Raw genomic sequence first — 19,725 nt, 5'->3', positions numbered from 1 at the left:
ATTAATACTAGCTTTGTAATACTTGAGTAACTCACTTAACCTCTCTGTGACTTTTCCCCTCATCTTTAAAATGGCTATGATAATAATACATTGGCTAATTGTGAGGACTAAATGAATTAATATAATAAAGCACTAGAATAAGTGGAAAGCCCTTAGAAAAATACCTGTAACACATTAAATGCTCAATAAATGTTAGCTATAATAATTATTTTTTACTGGATTTGAGTCTTTGGTCTCTCTTCATCCAATCACTTAAGTCTGATCATGTCCTGACCCCACTGAAATGATGCAAATAGACCCTCATCACCTTCAAGATAAAAAAATAATTTTTTACATCATATGTACAAACTTATTTGACCAACACTATGCTTCTGGCTTGAACAAGTGCAGTAGACTAAGATACAGAAGACAAGTGATAGAGGAAACAAATTTAGGGAGTGAGAAAAAAAGTTCAGTTTAGTACTTTTAAGATTTGATAGCAAAATACCTAAGTGGGGATATCAAGTATGTATGTAGTTGGGTATAAGAGCTATGAAAGATAATTAGTTAACTTTTGATCTTGATTAGAAAGAACTATTAGTGGTTATCAGTAAATAAAAATATATGTTTTCCCCCAGAGTATCTTTATATTTCAACCGACATTTCACAAAAGGGCCCAGGCTCAGCCAAAACTTGCAACATGGCAACAATTGTGGTTTTACTATAAATTCATGAAATTGTATGCCATGTAATATCTAACCTAGTCCTTGAACATAGTAGGGGCTCAATAAATATTGTTTTGAATTAGTGAGTGAATAAAGACATAACAGTTTAATGCTATTCATTCTCATAAAAGATGCATAATAATTATTTGAACATAATTTTAGAATTTACAATGCTCTTGTTATGGTCTGAATGTTCATGTCCCTCCCAAATTCATAATCCCCAAGGTGATGATATTAGAAGTGGGGTCTTTGGGGGTGATTAGATCACAAGGGTGGAGCCCTCATGAATGAGATTTGTACCCTTATAAAAGGGACCCCCAGCAAGCTCCCTTGCCCCCTTCTACAATGTGAAGACTCAGCAAGAAGGCACTGGCTGTGAATCAGGAAGAGAGTTCTCACCCAGCTATGCTGGCGTCTTAATCTTGAACTAGTAGCCCCCACAACTATAAGAACTAAAGTTCTGTTGTTTATAAACCACCTAGTCTTTGTTATTTTGTTATAGCAGCTTGAATGGACTAAGACAGTGCTTTTACATTGATTATGCCATTTTATTCTTTTTTAAAGTAAACTTTTAATTTTTAAAAAATATTAAATAGAGGCAGGGAGGCAGACACAGAATCCCACAGGCACCCCGACCCGGATCTACCCGGCAAGCCCCCTAAGGGTGATGCTCCTCCCATCTGAGGCCGCTGGTCCACGGGATCTTTTAGCTCCTGAGATGGATGAGGCCACAGAGTCATCCTGAGCGCCCCAGGCGAACTTGCACAAACCGAGCCGTGGCTGCGGGAGGGGAAGAGAGACAGAGGGTGGGAGGGAGAGGGAGAGCGAGAGCAAGAGCAAGAGAGAAAGAAGAAAGAGAAAGAAGAAAGAGAAAGAGAAAGAAGGGGGAGGGGTGGAGAAGCAGATGGTCGCCTCTCCTGTGTACCCTGACCGGGAATCAACCCAGCACTTGCACATGCTGGACTGACGCTCTACCGCTGAGCCAACCGGCCAGGGCTAAACTTTTAATTTTGAGATAATTGTAGATCCACATACAAATTATAAAAGGTAATATAGAGAGAGTGCCTGTGTATCCTTTACCTATTTTGTCCTAATGGTAACACCTTGCAAACTCTAATACTACAATCAGGATACTGATATGGCTGCAGTCAAGGTACAGAAAGTCCCATTGCCATAAGGATGAGTCATGTGGCCCTTTTGTAGCACACCCGCTTCCCTCCAACCCCTGCCTCCTCGTTAATGCCTGGCAACCACTGATCTGCTCTGTAAGTTCCAGAATTTTCTTATACAGAATCATAGAAGATGCAACTTCTTGGGATTGGATTTCTTTTTTCCAATGCAGATTTATTCAGATTTTTGTGTATAGTAAATAGCTCCTCCTCTCTTTTTTAAAAGTGTACAATTCAAGGGGTTTTAGTATATTCACACAGTTGTGCAAGCACTACCACAATAAATTTTAGAGCAGTTTCATTACCGCCCAAAGAAACCTTATAGCCATCCCCCCCCCCCCCTAGTATCAATATAATAGGAACTATATTGAGCTTTATCCCAGAGTCCTGGCACAAAGCTCCCAACACTCTTGGAGTTTTCTGATAGGAATGCCTTTCATCATTCATAAGAAGTGCCTTTCACACCCGAGTATGTTTATGAGGTGACTTTTGAAAAGCCCCTAAGTAATCTATGGGTGGGGGCTTGTTGCCAGGGAACCAACCATAATTAATAGGTTGGAACTTTCAGCCCCTCTTTCCTTCATCTCTGGGGAAGGGAGAGGGGTGAGAGATCGAATTAAATCACTAATGATCAAAGATTTAATCAGTCATGCTATGTCATGACGCCTCCATAAAACCTCAGAAGGACACGGTTCAGAATGGCATGCCCAGGGAACATGGGGACTCTGCACCCCTTGCCCTACTTTGCCCTGTGCATCTCTTCCATTTGGCTCTTCCTGAGTTACATTGTTTTCTAATAAAGGTTAACCTAGTAAGTAAACGTTTTCCTGAGTTCTGTGAGCCTCTCTAACAAAATAATTGAACCTAAGAAGGGGTTGTGGGAACCTCTGATTTATAGCCAGTTGGTCAGAGCACAGATGACAACATGGACTTGCTATTGGCACGTGAAGTGGGGGCAATCTTGTAGGATGGATCCTTTAACCTGTGAAATCTGACCTATCTCTGGGTAGTCAGGACTCCCAGTCAGTGTCTGCTGAGACTTGGAGAATTGATAGAGTGTTAAAAAAAAAAGATACATACTGGACCTTCTGACTTGTTCCCCTCCAATCCTTCCCAGCTCTAGGCAACCACTAATTGCTTTCTGTCTCTATAGATTTGTTTATTCTGGACCTTTGATGCGAATGAAATCATTCAATATATAATACATTGTGACTGGCTTCTTTCACTTAGTATAATTTTCTTTTGCTGTGCAGAAGACTCTTAGTTTGATGTATTCCCATTTGTTTATCTTTGCCTTTACTTAAAATTTTTTTTTCTGAAGTTCATCCATGTTGAACATTTCATACATGATGACCATTTGTATACAGGTTTTTGTGTAAACTTAACATTATCATTTCTCTTGGATATATAACTAAGAGTGTAATTCCTAGGTCACAAGGTAATGAACTCTCCACCTATTTTTCAGGTTTCACCAACAGTGTCTGAGACTTCCAGTTTTTTTTTTTTTGTTTGTTTTTTTAACAGGGACAGAGAGAGAGTCAGAGAGAGAGAGAGATAGGGACAGACAGACAGGAACAGAGAGAGATGAGAAGCATCAATCATCAGTTTTTCGTTGGGACTCCTTAGTTGTTCATTGATTGCTTTCTCATATGTGCCTTGACCGCGGGCCTTCAGTAGACTGAGTAACCCCTTGCTCGAGCCAGCGACCTTGGGTCCAAGCTGGTGAGCTTTTTTTGGCTCAAGCCAGATGAGCCCGCGCTCAAGCTGGCAACCTTGGGGTCTTGAACCTGGGTCCTTCCACATCCCAGTCCGAGGCTCTATTCACTGCACCACCACCTGGTCAGGCTGAGACTTCCAGTTTTTCCACAGCCTCATCAAAACTTTGATTCTGTCTATTTGATTATACCTATTCTGATGAGCGAGAAGTTGTATATCAATGTAGCTTTTAAATAATTTTTAAATTATTTATTTATTTTAAAATTATTATTTATTAATTGATTTTAGAGAGAGGAAGGAAGAGAGAGAGAGAAGCATTAATGTGTTGTTCTGCTTAGTTGTGCATTCATTGGTCTCTTCCCGTGTGTGCCTTAACTGGTGATTGAACCAAACGACACTGTAACCCACTGAACTAAGCTGTCAGGACCTTCAGTGTAGTTTTGATTTGTATTTCCCTAATGACTAATGATATTGAACATTTTACATTTGCTTATTTGCCACTTTTATATTTTCTTTGGAAAAATATTAATTCAAATCCTTTGCACAATTTTTATTTGGGTTATTTTTCTTTTTTTATTATTGAATTGCAAAGTTCTTTATATATTCTTGATACAAGCCCCTTATCAAATACATGACTTGCAAATATTTTCTCCCATTCCCAAATCCCCCCAAAATGGGTTCTCTTTCCATTTTTTTGCTGGTGTCCTTTGAAGGACAAGAGCTTTCAACTTTGATGCAAATCTAATTTATCTTTTTTTGGTGTGTGTGTTGTATTTAAGAAACCTTGCTTAACCCAAGGTCTCAAAAATTAGTCTTCTGTTTTATTCTAAGAGTTTTATAGTTACAGTGCTTACATTTATCATATTCCCCCATGTAAAAAACACACCTTAATTTTGGGGCCCAGAATTTAAAAAATGTATTATATAAATTTATTGAACTCAGGTTTTATCCATCATAAAATTCAAACAACTCCTCATCACTGTCAAAACTCCCATCCATTAGCTTGTCCTCTTCCGTGTCTGATGACAAATCGCTGTCTTCATATATTGCCTCGTCCTCAGTTCCATCTATGGCATTTGAAATGCCACACTTCTTAAATGACTTGACAATCACTGTTTAAGACGCATCCAGTTTTTAGACCCCACATTTTTCAAAAAAGTGTGCATCTTATACATGGGAAATATGGTAGTTCTAAATGTAAGTCTTAAGTTCCATGACTTAAATTTGCATATGGCATGAAATAGGAGTCCAGATGCATTCTTCCACATGTGGATATCCAGCTGCCTCAACACCATTTGTTGACTGTTTAGATTTTTTTGCATATAATCATGACAGATCTTGGTCTGTGGTTTTCTGTTTTTGTAATTTTTTTTTACAGAGACAGAGAGAGAGGGATAGATAGGGACAGACAGACAGGAACGAAGAGATATGAGAAGCATCAATCATCAGTTTTTGTTGTGACACCTTAGTTGTTCATTGATTGATTTCTCATATGTGCCTTGACCGTGAGGCTACAGCAGGCCGAGTAACCCCTTGCTTGAGTCCAAGCTGGTGAGCTTTTGCTCAAACCAGATGAGCCTGCACTCAAGCTGGCGACCTCGAGGTCTCGAACCTGGGTCCTCCACATCCCAGTCTGACACTCTATCCACTACACCACCGCCTGGTCAGGTGTAATTTCTTTGGTTTTGATAGCAGGATAATATGCTGCTCACAAAAATTAGGGGATATTTCAAGATGAATATGAAGCAATAATAAAAGAAGCATTTGATTTTTTTATTAAACAAGAACATCAGAAAAGCAAACAAGTAAAAAAGTTGTTAGATTATGCAAATGAGATGCAAAACCAATTTTCATTTCATTGGTGAAAATGACACTATACAAAAGGCTGAAAATACTGGAGTATCTGCATATTCCCTGATCTTGAAAGTGTATTTTGAAACATCCCGTAATTTTTGCGAGCAGTATATTTTGGGATTTTTTAGAAATCTTTCTGTTATTTATTTATTTATTTTTAGTGAGAGACAGAGAGAGAAGGACAGACAGGGACAGACAGGAAGAGAGAGACATGAGCAGCATCAATTTATACTTGTAGCACCTTAGTTGTTCATTGAATGCTTTCACATATGTGCTTGATGCTGGGGAGTGGAAGGGAGCTTCAGCTAAGCAAGTGACACCTTGCTCAAGCCAGTGACCTTGGGCTCAAGCCAGCGACCATGAGTCATGTCTATGATACCAAGCTCAAACAGGCGACCCCATGCTCAAACCGGATGAGCCTATGCTTTAGTTGGCAACTTCTGGGTTTCAAAACCTGGGTCCTCAGCATCCCAGGCTGAAGCTGTATCAACTGCAGCACCATGTGGTTAGGCAAAACATTTCTGTTATTTACTTGAATCTTTTACAATACATTGAGACTTGTTTATGGCTTAAAATATGATATATACTGGTAAATGTTCCATGTGCATTTAAAATATGTGTATTCTGTTGTTGGTTGGAGTGTTCAATAAATATCAATTTGGTTAAGTTGGTGAAATTTGAATTAGTATAGCCCTCAGTGATACAGCCACGAGAAAATTAATCATAAAGCTTCTTTCCTATGTTTATTTCTAAAAGTTTTATAATTTCAGCTTTCACTTTAGGTCTGATCCATTTTGAGTCATTTTTTTGTGTATGGTGTGAGATAAGGATCATCTCAATTTACCTTTTTCTTGTGGATATCCAATTGTCTTAGTACCATTTGTTGAAAAGACAATCATTTCCACATTGGATTGTTATGTGAGCAATAAGAAATGTGGATGAAATTAGAAAGACAATGTTGTTCATAACAGCATCAGAAAGAATAAAATGCTTGAAAAAAATTAGCAAAAAAGTGCAAGATACACACAAAAAAATATAAAATACATTGCTGAAGGAAATTAAAGACCTACATAAATGGAAAGAAATTCCATAAATTGATGTATAAATTGAATGGAATCCTTATAAAAATCCCAGGAGTTTTTTTTTTTCTTTTGCGAGAGGATCAGAAATTAAGAGGCTGATCCAAAAATGCATATGGAAATTCAAATAATCCAGAATAGCCTAAACCAATGGTTGTCAACCTGGTCCCTACCGCCCACTAGTGGGCATTCCAGCTTTCATGGTGGGCGGTAGCGGAGCAACTAAAGTATAAATAAAAAGATAGATTTAACTATAGTAAGTTGTTTTATAAGGATTTATGATGCCAAACTTAGCGAAAATCTGACATAAAGTACTTGGTAAGTAATTATTATTATATACTTTAACTTACTGTGACTCTGCTTTATAAATTTTATAAAGTAAAGTTACTTCCCTACTTTATAAATCACCATTACTGTGGAACCAGTGGGCGGTTCAAAAATTTTACTACTAACAGATATACAAAAGTGGGCTGTAGGTATAAAAAGGTTGACTACCCCTGGCCCAAACTTTGAAAAAGAGTCAGTGGGAGAATTTTGTTTCCATATTTCAAAACTTACTATAAAACCAGTTACCAAGATAGTGATACTGACATAAAGGTAGAAATATAGATCAGTGGAACAGAATGGAGATTCCATAAATGAACCTTTATATTATGGTCAATTGGTGTCTGACAGTTTACAAAACCAAGTCCTTCACCTTTACTTCAAGGGAGTGAAGGGAAGCTTTCTCTGATGAGACTATGTTGGGCTTGAGTCTCATCAACTGATCCACCAGTGCTGAACACAGCAGTGGGCACTTGGCTCCCTGCCAGAGTCTCCTTTCTCCATAAGCGATTAAGGCATTGGTGTGCTCTTTGGGGAGTTCCTGTTAAAGAGTTCATCTGTGAACTACAGGAACCGGCTGGTGATGAAGCTCAGGGTGCTGCCTTCATGGCAAACCATAGAACCCAAAAGTAAACTGATGTTTCAAAGGACAATCTCTTCATTGTTGCTGCTTTACTGCTGTCATAATTTGTCCTCTGACCAAGTGGGATGTAAGGGATTCTTTCCTTGGAGACCTGTGGTTCAATATTTAATAAAAAAGATGTGGGTGGGGAAAGGGCCCTTTAATCCTACTTCACCTTAAAACATCTGAGGGGGTTTCTTAGCTTGTTTGAGATTACAAATCTCCAGGTCATTGTGCTTGGGCACACTTAAATGCTGCTGCCTATAGACATGCTATGAGTCTCCTTCTTCAAACCAAATCACAACAAAACAGACAATTTAAAAGATAAAGCTGAGGGCTCTGTTGCTCTCCTATATGTCAACCCCAATCCCTCAGAGGTTGATCGAGACATCTTAGAAAAGGAGGCCAACACTCAGCGGAGGCCATCAGAGACAATCAAGAGCTTATCAGGGAAATATTAAAAAGAAAAAAATGGAGCAGAGTTTAGCCACCTAGAAATATAGGCAATTCTAAAAGGAAAATAAAAGAAAGTTTAATAGGGACAAGGATGGTCTCAGGGAGAAGTTGCCTAGAGGCAAGAGGTCCCTTTTCTCTTCCTTCTTTTACTTTTATCAGCTAGAAGAAAAAGACTGAGACTGTAGGAGGCTACAAGCCTAAGACAGGAGAAAAAGAAAAAAAAAGAAAAAAAGGAAAAGACTGACACTTTTCAGGGGTCCCCAAACTTTTTACACAGGGGGTCAGCTCATTGTCCCTCAGACCATTTGAGGGCCGCCACATACAGTGCTCCTCTCCCTGACCACCAAAGAAAGAGGTGCCCCTTCTGGAAGTGCGACGGGCCTGACAAATGGTCTCGGGGGGCCGCATGCGGCACTCAGGCTGTAGTTTGGGGATGCCTGCTTTAGGTGGTTAAAGCCCAAGGGAAAGAAAAAGAGAACTTGAAACCTTATGTACTGAGTAAATTCCAGCTCTAACAAACATTATGTTAGTCCTGGATTATTTATTGATTTTAAAATAAATTACTAGATACAGGGAGAGAAAAAAAGATAAATATATTATATATACATATACAGTATAATATTTTAGTATAAGTATATAATAATGAATTGTATATATACTGCATAACTAAATTAAAACAAACTCCCATAATTTAATCCTGTTAGAAATCCAAAATTAATATGCTAAAACATTTACCGTATATAACAAAATAATAAAAAGAGTACTAGTTGACTTTTGTGCCTCTAAACCTTGGTTCTAAATTAATTTTAATGTTTGCTAAAACACACCAATTGACAAGAACTTTATAGACTTAATCAAGACAGGATTCAAATTATAGTTGTACCTGGGGGAGCTATAAGGATCTGCTGGTTACTAAATTTAAACTGCTGTGTACCCTATAGTCTTAAGAAGGTAACCAAATATAATGGAAATTAAAAAAAGGGTATGCCTCACTCTAACTCCAGCCTTTCCAAAGTCACAATACTCACGGCCCTAAAATATTCCATATTGAACATAAATAATCTGGCATAATAAATAATAAATGAAAATTAAAGTAAGTCTTTGACACATGTATATTGACTTAATAAAATGGGATCTCATGGACGCCCAGTTGAAATAGTTAACCTGGTTCTGCCTGGCCTGTGGTGGGACAGTGGATAATGTGCCAACCTGGAACACTGAGTTTGCTGGTTCAAAACCCTGGGCTTGCCCGGTTAAGGCACATATTGATAAGCAACCAATGAACAGTGAACAGCTACAGTGGAGCATCTACTTCTCATACCCCTACTCCTCTCTCTGTAAAAATAAATAAATAAAATATTTTAATTGATTTTTACAGAGAGAACAGAGAGAGAAAGGGGAATAAGAGTAGAAGCATCAACTCGTAGTAGTTGCTTCTCATATGTGCCTGTCCTTAAGTCTGGAGAGAAAGAGAAGAAAAATGTGTGTGTGTGTGTGTGCGCACATGCGCGCGCACGCGCACGTGCATGCATTCGTGTGCTTCTGTACTCGACTCCTCATGATGTATTAATTCAACCTTTATGCTATGGTTCCCATACCAGATACCCAATATTATTAAAATTACTGATTCTCTTCAGTCAGCAAGTGGTAAATATTTTGCTTTTATAGATTTAGTTATCATTTTCTGTCCACTATTTCGACAGCTTTACCTTTAGCTCTGAAGAGAGATAACATACCTTTTCCAGGTCATCAGTGGGGAACTTCACCAGATTGCCATCGCACACAGACAAGATATTAACTCTTTACAGACAAGATATTAACTCCATCCACCTTCCTCCAAGAGCACAGGTATGACATTACACGGATAAAATTCTACTTCAAGGAGATTCATTAGATACATCTATTAAAGACACACAAATCAAACAAATTCAATATTTTTTAGCCCTTGTTGTTGTTGTTGTTGTTTTTGTTGTTGTTGTTGTTTGCTTGTTTTGAGAGAGAGAGACAGAGGAAGGGAGAAAGATGAGAAACATCAATCCGTGGTTGTGTCACCTTAGTTGTTCATTGATTGCTTCTTGTGCGTGCCTCAACTGGGGATGCTCAAACCAAGCCAGTGACTTTTGGGCTCAAGCTAGTGACCATGGGATCATGTTGACTCTGTACTCAAGTTGGTGAGCCTGCACTCAAGTCAGATAAGCCACGCTCAAGCTGGTGACCTTGGGGTTTCGAACCTGGGATCTCAGCATCCCAGGTCGATGCTCTCTTCACTGTGCCACCACTGGTTAGGCTCCTTCTTGGGTTCTAATAACAACATAGTTCTCATTTACAAATTTTACACCCAAATAAAAATCAACAGGCACTCTTGTTAGGCTTTTGCAAAGTCCTTCACTAAAGAAACTTTAGCTCCTGACTTGTGGTGGTGCAGTGGACAGAATGTTGACCTAGAATGCTGAAGTTGCTGGTTTGAGGCCCTTGACTTGCCCGGTCAAGGCACATAAGAGAAACAGCTACTGCTATTTGATGCTTCCTGCTCCTCCCTCACCCTTTTTTCTCTATCTGCTCTCTAAAAAATCAGTACATACAAACACATCAACTGTACGATGTATTGTGTTCACCACCCAAGTCAAACTCTGTTTATCATCATTTATCTCCCCATACTCTCTTACACCTCCCCCAACCTGCTCCCCCAGACAATCACCACACTGTTGTCCTCGTCCATAAAGGCGTACATTTCACTTCTCAAATACACAATGCTGGAAAAGACGTTTATAGAACTTTCATGTCCTTAATAGGTTCCAAATAGCCCATTTAGCTAAGAGACATAATGGTCTCTTTGACTCCTTTTCAATTTTCAGTCTAAGTAAACTCATAAATGAGTCTCTATCTTGTCCCACCCCTTAACTTATCTTTATAAATTAAAAAATAGTTTCCCCCATTTATTTGAGAGAAAGAGAGGAAAGGAGAGAGAGATAAACATCAACTTGTTCCACTTAGTTGTTCCATTTAGCTGTGCACTTTTGGTTACTTCTTGTAAGTGCCGTGACCTGGGATTGAACCTGCAAACCTGTCATGCTGGATGACACTCTAGCCACTGAAGAATTCTGTCGGGGACTTATCTTTATAAATTTTTTATCTTACCCCACCCTATAAGGGCTGGAGGCCAGATCAAGGATGCATATTTTCCTAGAATCCATTAACCACAGATTATCATATAGGCCAGGCAGTTGCTCATCTAATATAGGAACCATTTGATCCTAAACTGCTACCAAAACTCTGAAATTTGTCAAGTGCAACTGCACACCATTCTGGCAACTGTGGTCTTATTACCACTGGTCTGGATGCTTTCACTGATTTACAATGCAGAGGCCCAACCCTCCAAATCAGCCAATGCTTCAGCCAAACATGGCTAATGCTAAAACCCACAACAACTTGAGTGGTTACCTCCTTAAAAAGGATACCCCAAATCCCATATCCTAGGAGACATTGCCCTGCCCCAGAAGCTTGCTGCTGGAGATGACATTGTTTCATAGAACATCACCCCAGCCTAAGACCTCACCATTGGCAATGACTTCATTCCCTGTTCTGGATTTCCACCCAATTAATGCCCACAAATTGGACATAGGACAGTTTTTCTTTTCTTCTTTTAATACTAAAGATCTTATTATATTTTCTGAGCTCACTATATGCTTAGCTCATGATCCAGTTATACTCCTTGATCTATGCTAAAATGTACACTTCTACATTCCCATGCCTAAAGGGAAGTCTGCTTACTTCCATCTGTGTTATTCTAAAAATTAATGGAGATTACTGCTTTCCCGAGGAGACAGTTGCCTCATCTCAGTCAATTCCTCAGCCCTTTGGGCAGAGGACCACTCACTCCCCAGTGCCTTCTTCTACTACTTTCCTCCACATTTCCACCACAATCTCCCGCCTTACATTTCCGACTATGACCACAACTCTTTCCCTTTAATTACACAAAAATACCACTAATCTTTACATATACTTATCAGCTCATACTCTCCACTAACATAACTGCCGGACTTGCCACCTTGACGTGGACATATTTCTAACACACTTTATAACAAGCTGAACTGGGAAGCAGATTCTTCGAACTTTGAAGTAGATTATTATTATTTTTGTTTATTTGTTTGGAAGCAGATCTTCCTTAGAGCTTCCAGATTGAGGCCAGCCTGGCTAACACCTTGATTTTGGCTTTCTGAAACCTTGAACAGAGAACCTACCTTAGCCTTTTGACTTACAGAACTCTTGTAAATGGGTATTGTTTTAGCTAAAATTTGTGGCAGTTTTTTACACAGCAATAGAAAACTAATGCATTAGGAGAGCCATGACAGTTTTCTAATGATTATTATTTGCATAGTACCTTGGTAGTCAGTATGGAGTAACCAAAGGGCACCGTGATTGACCCATCATGAAAGCTGGAACGCCCACTAGTGGGCGGGAGGGACCAGCACTGCAAAAGTGGGCAGTTTTTACAAAAAAGTTCGCCATCAAGGGCACAGTACATCATTTCCATCCTTACAACCTGTTCATGCCTTGAATCCAAAGTGTAGATGTTCTACAGATGGGAGAAGGGGTGGGGGAGGTGGGGGAAAAAGGTGAAGGGATTGAGAAGTACAAACTGGTTGTTACAGAATAGTTATGGGGATGTTAAGTACAGCATAGGGAATATAGTCAATAATATTCTAATAACTATGCATAGTATCAAGTTACATAATGTCTAATCACTGGGGTGTACAGCTGAAGCTAATATAATAATGTATATCAACTATAATTGAAAAATAAAAAAATAATAAGTGTATATGTTCTAGACAGCATATAGTTAAATCCTGCTTTTAAATCTAGTTTGATAGTCTTTTGTTTTTTATTTTAGTGCTTATTACATTTAATGTTGTTGTTGGTTATAATATAAATGTAGTTACTTATAACTGCTGTTTTCTATATGTATGTCTCATGTATTTTCTCCTCTATTTCTTCTTTACTGCTTACTTTTTCATTAAATAGATACTTTCTAGTGTGCCATTTTAATTTTCTTTACTTTATTTGTCAAATTATTTTCTTAGTAGTTGTTGTTGGTATTAAAATATACATCTTAAAACAATACACTTCACATTAATGCTAATTTATTTCTGGTATACAGAACTGCTGCAATATAACTCCCTTTCTAGTCCCCTCTTTGTGTTATTATTATCATAGACAGTATATCTTTATATATTCTAAACTTAACAATATTTCAATAATTATTGTTGTATGCAGATGATTTTTTAAAACAATTGTGAGAAGAGAAGAGAAATATATTTATATTGTATTTTAGGTTTTCCTATGTAATTACTTTTACTGGTGGTTGAGTTACAATTCTTATTCAGCCAGGAGAACGTTTTTTTATTTCACATAAGGCAAATGTGATAACAATTAGTTCTCTAAGGATTTTTCCTCCTTAATATGCCTTTTTTGTGGGACCTTCATTTTTTAAGGGTTGTTTTCCTAGGCATAAAGTTTTTAAAAACAAAATAAGAGTATTATTAAGATATGAGCTACATGATTTGGGATTGTGCCCCATATAGCTAGCCGGCTAATTAATAAACTTCAAAAATAAAAAAAAAAAGATATAAATGATATCACATATGATTGACCCATTTAAAGTGTACATATAGTTCAATAATTTTTAATCTATTCACAGAATTGTGCAACCATCACTATGATAAATTTTAGAACACTTTCATCATACCAAAAAGAAATCCTGTACCCATTACCCAAATTCTCCCTGACTCTGCTAACTCAGGCAATCGTTAATCTGTTGTCTGTCTCCATAGATTTGCTTGCTCTGGACATTTTATATAAGTGGAATTATGCAACATATGGTATTTAATGATTGGCTTTTTTCCACCTAAGATACTATTTTCAAGGTTTATCCATATTGTAGCATATGCCAATACTTAATTTCTTTTTATTGCTGAGTAATATCCCATTACTTAGATATATGACAATTTTTGTTTATTCATTCACCAGTTGATGGACTTTCGGGTTGTTTTCACTTTTTGACTATTATGAATAAATAAATGGTGCTAGAAACATTTGTGTGCAAGTTTTTATGTAGACATAGGTTTTTATTTCTCTTGGCTAAATATATGAGTGAAATTTCTAAGTCATATAACTCTATATGTTTAACTTTTTGAGTAACTGACTGATAGTTTTCCAAAGTAGCTGCGCCATTTTATGTCCCCACCAGCAGTGTATGAGAATTCCAATTTCTCAATATCTTTTTCTTTTTAAGTGAGATGGGGGGAGATAGTGAGACAGACTTTCACATGCTCCCCAACCAGGATCCACCCGGTAACCCCTGTCTGGGGCTGATGCGCCAATCAATCAAGTTATTCTCAGTGCATGAGGCTGATACTAGAACCAATCGATTTACTGGCTGTGGAAGGGGAAAAGAGAAAGAAAGGGGAAAGGGAGAGGAAGAAAAGCAGGCGGTCGCTTCTCATGTGTGCCTGACTAGGGATTAAATCCAGGGCTTTCGCACTCCAAGCCTGTGCTCTATCCACTGAGGCAACTGGCCATGGCCCCAATTTCTCCATATCTTTAATAATACTCTTTATTATCTGTCTTTTTTGATTATTGCATAATTTTTAATAAATAGCATTTTTTAAAAAAACTTTAAAAATATTTATTGATTTTAGAGTGAGAGGAAGAGAGAGAGAGAGAAAGGGAGAGGGAGAGACAGAGACAGAACATTTTTCTGTTCCTATATGTACCCTGAGCAGGGTTTGAGCCAGCAACCTTTGCACATTGCACAATGCTCTAAACCAGCGGTTCTCAACCTGTGGGTCGCGACCCTGGCGGGGTCGCCTAAAGCCATCAGAAAATACATAATGCATATCAGGTATTTACATTCTGGATCATAACTGTAGCAAAATTACAGTTATGAAGTAGCCACCAAAATTATTTTTTGGTTTGGGGTCACCGCAATATGAGGAACTGTATTGCAGGGTCATGGCATTAGAAAGGTTGAGAACCACTGCTCTAAACAATCGAGCTATTTAGTCTGGGCTATAAATTATATTTCTTGATATTTGGTAATATATTTAGACATTTAATATTGTTAAACTGATCTTGCTTTATGAATTCTGAACTTAAAAAATGCTGATATTGGCCATGGCCAGGTATCTCAGTTGGTTAGAGCTTTGCAGGTTCAATCTTTAGTCAACATGCCGAGGTTATGGGTTCAATCTCCAGTCAGAGCACATACAAGAATCAATTAATAATGGCATGAATAAGAAGAATAACAAATCGATGTTTCTCTCTCTCTCTCTCTTTCTGTCTCTGTGTATCTCTAAAAAACAAAAAATAAAAATTTAAAAAATACTGAGATTAATACATATTTTAGTGTTAAAAAAGGATACCTAGCTATCTTTTTTTTTTGCCAGAGAGAAAAAGAGAGAGAGAGAGACAGATAAAGACAAAAAGGGAGAGAGATGAGAAGCATCAACTCGTAGTTGTATCACTTTAGTTGTTCATTGACTGCTCCTCATATGTGCCTTGACCAGAGAGCTCCAGCCAAGCCAGTGACCCTTTGCTCAAGCCAGTGACCATGCGATCATGTCTATGATCAAATGCTCAAGCTGGCGACCTTGGGATTTGAACCTGAGTTCTCAGCATCCCAGGTCGACACTCTATCCATTGTGCCACCACTGGTCAGGCCATCATTTTTGTTTTTATTATTGCAATAAATGATTTAATTTTCATATAAAACCTCATATGACAAATTATCTTCAGAGCTTAGAACTAGGTAAAACATTAAAAAAAAATAAATATTTAGTAAGTATCCTTGATCTACACAGCAATCTCAAAGAAATAGATAAATATTCACAATTTTATAAATGATGTAAGTGATACAATGAAAAGTGATTTACTAAAAGTCAGAAATTTAGAAAGGGCAGAACCATTATCAGAACACAGGTCTCCCATTTCCGTTCTTTACTGTACCCCACCAATATTTCATCAATCTAACACAGACCTTTTCTAACATCTGGAAAATATTCCAAAGTAACTTCTGTAGAACTAACACTTAAACATGATTGAGTCCCTATAATATGATGTGCAACTAATACACTATTGCAATAATTGGGATAATTTTTTTTACAGAGAGAGAGAGAGAGAGAGAGAGAGAGAGAGAGAGGGAGAGAGAGATAGGGACAGACAGACAGGAACGGGGAGAGATGAGAAGCATCAATTATTAGTTTTTTGTTGTGACACCTTAGTTGTTCATTGATTGCTTTCTCATATGTGCCTTGACCTACTAACCCCTTGCTCAAGCCAGTGTCTTGGGTCCAAGATGGTGAGCTTTTTGCTCAGACTAGATGAGCCCATGTTTGAACCTGGGTCCTCTGCATCCCAGTCTGATGCTCTATCCACTGCACCACCGCCTGGTCAGGCTAATTGGGATAATTTTAAATGTCCCTCACTCAGGTTTCTTAGAATATTTTTAGAATTACAAATACTGCTATTAGAATTTTAAAGTAATCAAAATTACTTTCTAAAATAATTTCCATGACTAAACCAAAGTATTAAGAAAATTACTTTCACACAGACAAAGAAACAGATTTCTGAAAAAGGAACTTAAGAAGTTTAATAGCTTATTCTTATTTATTTCACTCCCTGAAAAAGTGTGTCAAACATTAACTTCACAAGTTGAATATAACAAATGGAAAAGAAGAAATAGAATTCTACTCTGTTCTTGAATCATGGGTTGAGGTTTAGAAGACGTTTTGATTTCCTACTCTTTTTTGCTGAACTGCTCTTGGCATTTACTATTTTCTGATTGACTGTCTTGTCTTGTATCTTCCTGCTTTCACTGTATTCTCTTTCATTCTATGGAGTTCACCCATCTGTTGCCTTCTAGAAATTTGGTGTAAGCCAGAGACCTGAGATAGTTCAGCTAGGCATATTTGGCATTCATCTTTGATCTTTTGATGAGCCTTTGCTACTTCTTCCAGTTTAAGTGAATAGTGTCTCACTTGATGTTCAGGACGACATTTTTCTTCTTCTAGCTTTTCAAGTAATATAACTAAGGATTTCACTGACATTCACTCATAGACATGGATGGGAGCTTGTCTATCTGAAGGATCGCCATGGAATTTTTTCAAATTCTTTTTGAGAATAGCTATTTGCCTTTGTAATTGATCATTCACTTCAAGTTGTATATCATAAAGGGTTTTTTTCCATTAATTGCCTTTAATATCAATAGTGTGTTTGGCTTTCCGTTCCATTATTTTGTGTCTTAGTTTAATTACTGAGAGTTGTACTAATTCTTTCATATGGAGTTCTTCAAATAATCCCAGTTTCACTTGTTCAGTGCTCATATTTTCAAAGAGGCCCTCTTTCATCCTCCATAGTGTCAGCTCAGAGACTTTCTCGCTCCTTTCCCCTCAGCACATCTTAGAAAAGACCTAAAGGGACCCCCAAAGCTGGGGAGAAGAAAGTGTTGTCATGAGCTGTTACTATCGTGAACTGAATTCTAGAATTCTGAGTCCAAGTCCTCCCACCCAGCACTTTGTATATGTCGTAACACTGATTTCTTGTCTCCATTTTCTTTTCTTTTCTTCTTTCTTTTTCTTTCTTTCTTTCTTTCTTTTTTTCTTTCTTTCTTTCTTTCTTTCTTTCTTTCTTTCTTTCTTTCTTTCTTTCAGGTTAACTGCTTTATATATTTATTTTTTAACTTTTTTCAATTGCAGTTTACATTCAATATTATTTTGTATTAATTTCAGGTGTATAGCATAATGGTTAGACAATCATATACTTTACAAAGTTTTCCCCTGATATTTCCAGTACCACCTGACACCATACAAAGTTATTAAACCAGTGGTTCTGAAAGTGTGTGCCAGGGCGCACTGGTGTGCCCAGAAGATTTCCAGGAGCACCCTATGGTATTCCAGAGAAATATGTGCCTGTTGGGGACCAAAAATCCAACAGGGTTTTTGGGGTTTAGATTTTTGGGGGACAGAGGTGTGAGGAATTGGCTGTAAGCTGACAGTCTGCCCAACCCCCACCTCACTTTCCTGATTAGGTTGTAAAAGGCTGTTAAGCTGTGGTGCTGGAGTGCTTATACTACCCACCATGTTCCCCAGAAAGACTGGAGGCAAGTTTCTTGTATCCTTTGTTTGGTGTAAAGTTAAGATGATATGTATGGTGGGGGTTTTCTGCACTTGATAAAATTCTTGGGTTGCCTTGGAAACATGATCAAAGATCTCATTGGTTTGCTAATGGCACACATTGCCCTATAAATAAAGCAACATGTGGTTTTTGGGCGCACTTTGTTTCACCAGCAGCAATTACAGGGTTCTCCCGACCAGTATTTTCTTAATTCCACGTATTTTCTTAATTCTGCACTGTTCCCCTCGGAACCTGAAACTACTAGCTGCATTTGTTCATGGCATGTGCCCAGATATAAAAATAAATATAGTTACTCTATTATACCATTTCATTACGGAAATACCACTCTTTTTGTTAACATATCATTATTATATTTATTATTAACACATCATTATATTATTTTTAGATAAATACACCCAAATAAAATGGATAGAATTCTCAAAAAGAAGGGTGATATTAAAGAATCTGATTCTGGAAGTTAAGTGTAAATAAAATAGGACTTGAAGGCTGACAGGCATATTTAATTTATAGCATTTTTCATCACTTAACACTGAACAATACAATTGGATTAGAAACCCATTCATGGAAGCTTCAAGTGATTTTGGTTTAACATTAACAGAAGAAGAAGAACTGGCAGCTATATCCACTGATCGTGGATTGATGATTAAACATAAGGAATTGTCTCTTGAAGCCTTTTGGGTTTCTATAAAAGAAGAATATGTGGAAATATCTAAAAAAGCTTTGAACATTTTACTACAATTTTCAACATCCTATTTATGTGAATTAGGATTTTCTACCCTCAATGCAATTAAGAGTAAAAAGAGAGGAATTCTTCAATGTATTGACGAGAAAATGAGAGTTTGCCTTTCAAATATATGCCCAAACATTGACGAAATCTCTAGGACACATCAGGCTCATGTTTCTCATAAACACAAGAATGAAAAAACTTAACACATTCATGCCAGGACCTGCCGAATTTACTAAGTCTTACTAAGAATGTATCTATATGTATATGTATATCTATATCTATATAGGTATATAGATATATATAAATAAAGATAACTTTTTTGTCATTTTTTTATTTTATAACCCCTCTTTTTTTATGAATTCTAAAAAGCATAACTTAAAAAATGTAACATAACATGTTTTTTAATGTCAGAATAAATTTAATTTTGTCATATTTATTCCATTTAATTACCATAAAAGCATGCTTGGACTTTACATATATTTTTCTTTAATATTTGGCTTAATTATTATAGCATATTTCTCAGAAATTTGTATATAGTGCGCCTACAATTATTTGTAGGATTTTAAATGTGCCCCAACTTCAAAAAGTTTGAGAACCACTGTATTAAACCATTATTGAATATATTCCTTATGTTATGTTTTACATCCCCATGATTATTTTGTAACTGACAATTTGTACTTCTTAATCCCTTCACTCTTTTAGGTCCAGCTCCCAACCCCCATTCCCTCTGACAGCTGTCAGTTTGTTTCCTGTACCTTTAAGTCTGTTTTTGTTTTGTTTATTCATTTATTTTGTTCATTAGATTCCAAATATATGTGAAGTCAAATGGTATTTTTCTTTCTCTGACTGACTTACTGCTCACAAAAATTAGGGGATATTTCAA

At 37.3% G+C, this 19,725-nt stretch overlaps 1 protein-coding gene across 1 annotated transcript; it reads right to left on the bottom strand.

The window, feature by feature from the left end:
• Positions 1 to 16,752: 16,752 nt before the first annotated feature.
• Positions 16,753 to 17,028, bottom strand: CCDC169 (coiled-coil domain containing 169). Its single transcript, XM_066357878.1, has one exon. The coding sequence runs from the start codon at positions 17,026 to 17,028 to the stop codon at positions 16,753 to 16,755; it is 276 nt and encodes a 91-aa protein (XP_066213975.1).
• Between the last annotated feature and the right edge of the window lie 2,697 nt (positions 17,029 to 19,725).

The sequence above is a fragment of the Saccopteryx leptura genome, chromosome X (genome assembly GCF_036850995.1).
Source record: "Saccopteryx leptura isolate mSacLep1 chromosome X, mSacLep1_pri_phased_curated, whole genome shotgun sequence".
Classification (NCBI taxonomy): domain Eukaryota; kingdom Metazoa; phylum Chordata; class Mammalia; order Chiroptera; family Emballonuridae; genus Saccopteryx; species Saccopteryx leptura.
Note: the sequence above shows the minus strand (reverse complement) of the source record. Positions and strands in the feature narration are given on the sequence as shown.

Bases quoted from the DNA above. Each gene is read 5' to 3' on its own strand.
- CCDC169 (XM_066357878.1), bottom strand. From the start codon at position 17,028: ATGTCAGTGAAATCCTTAGTTATATTACTTGAAAAGCTAGAAGAAGAA.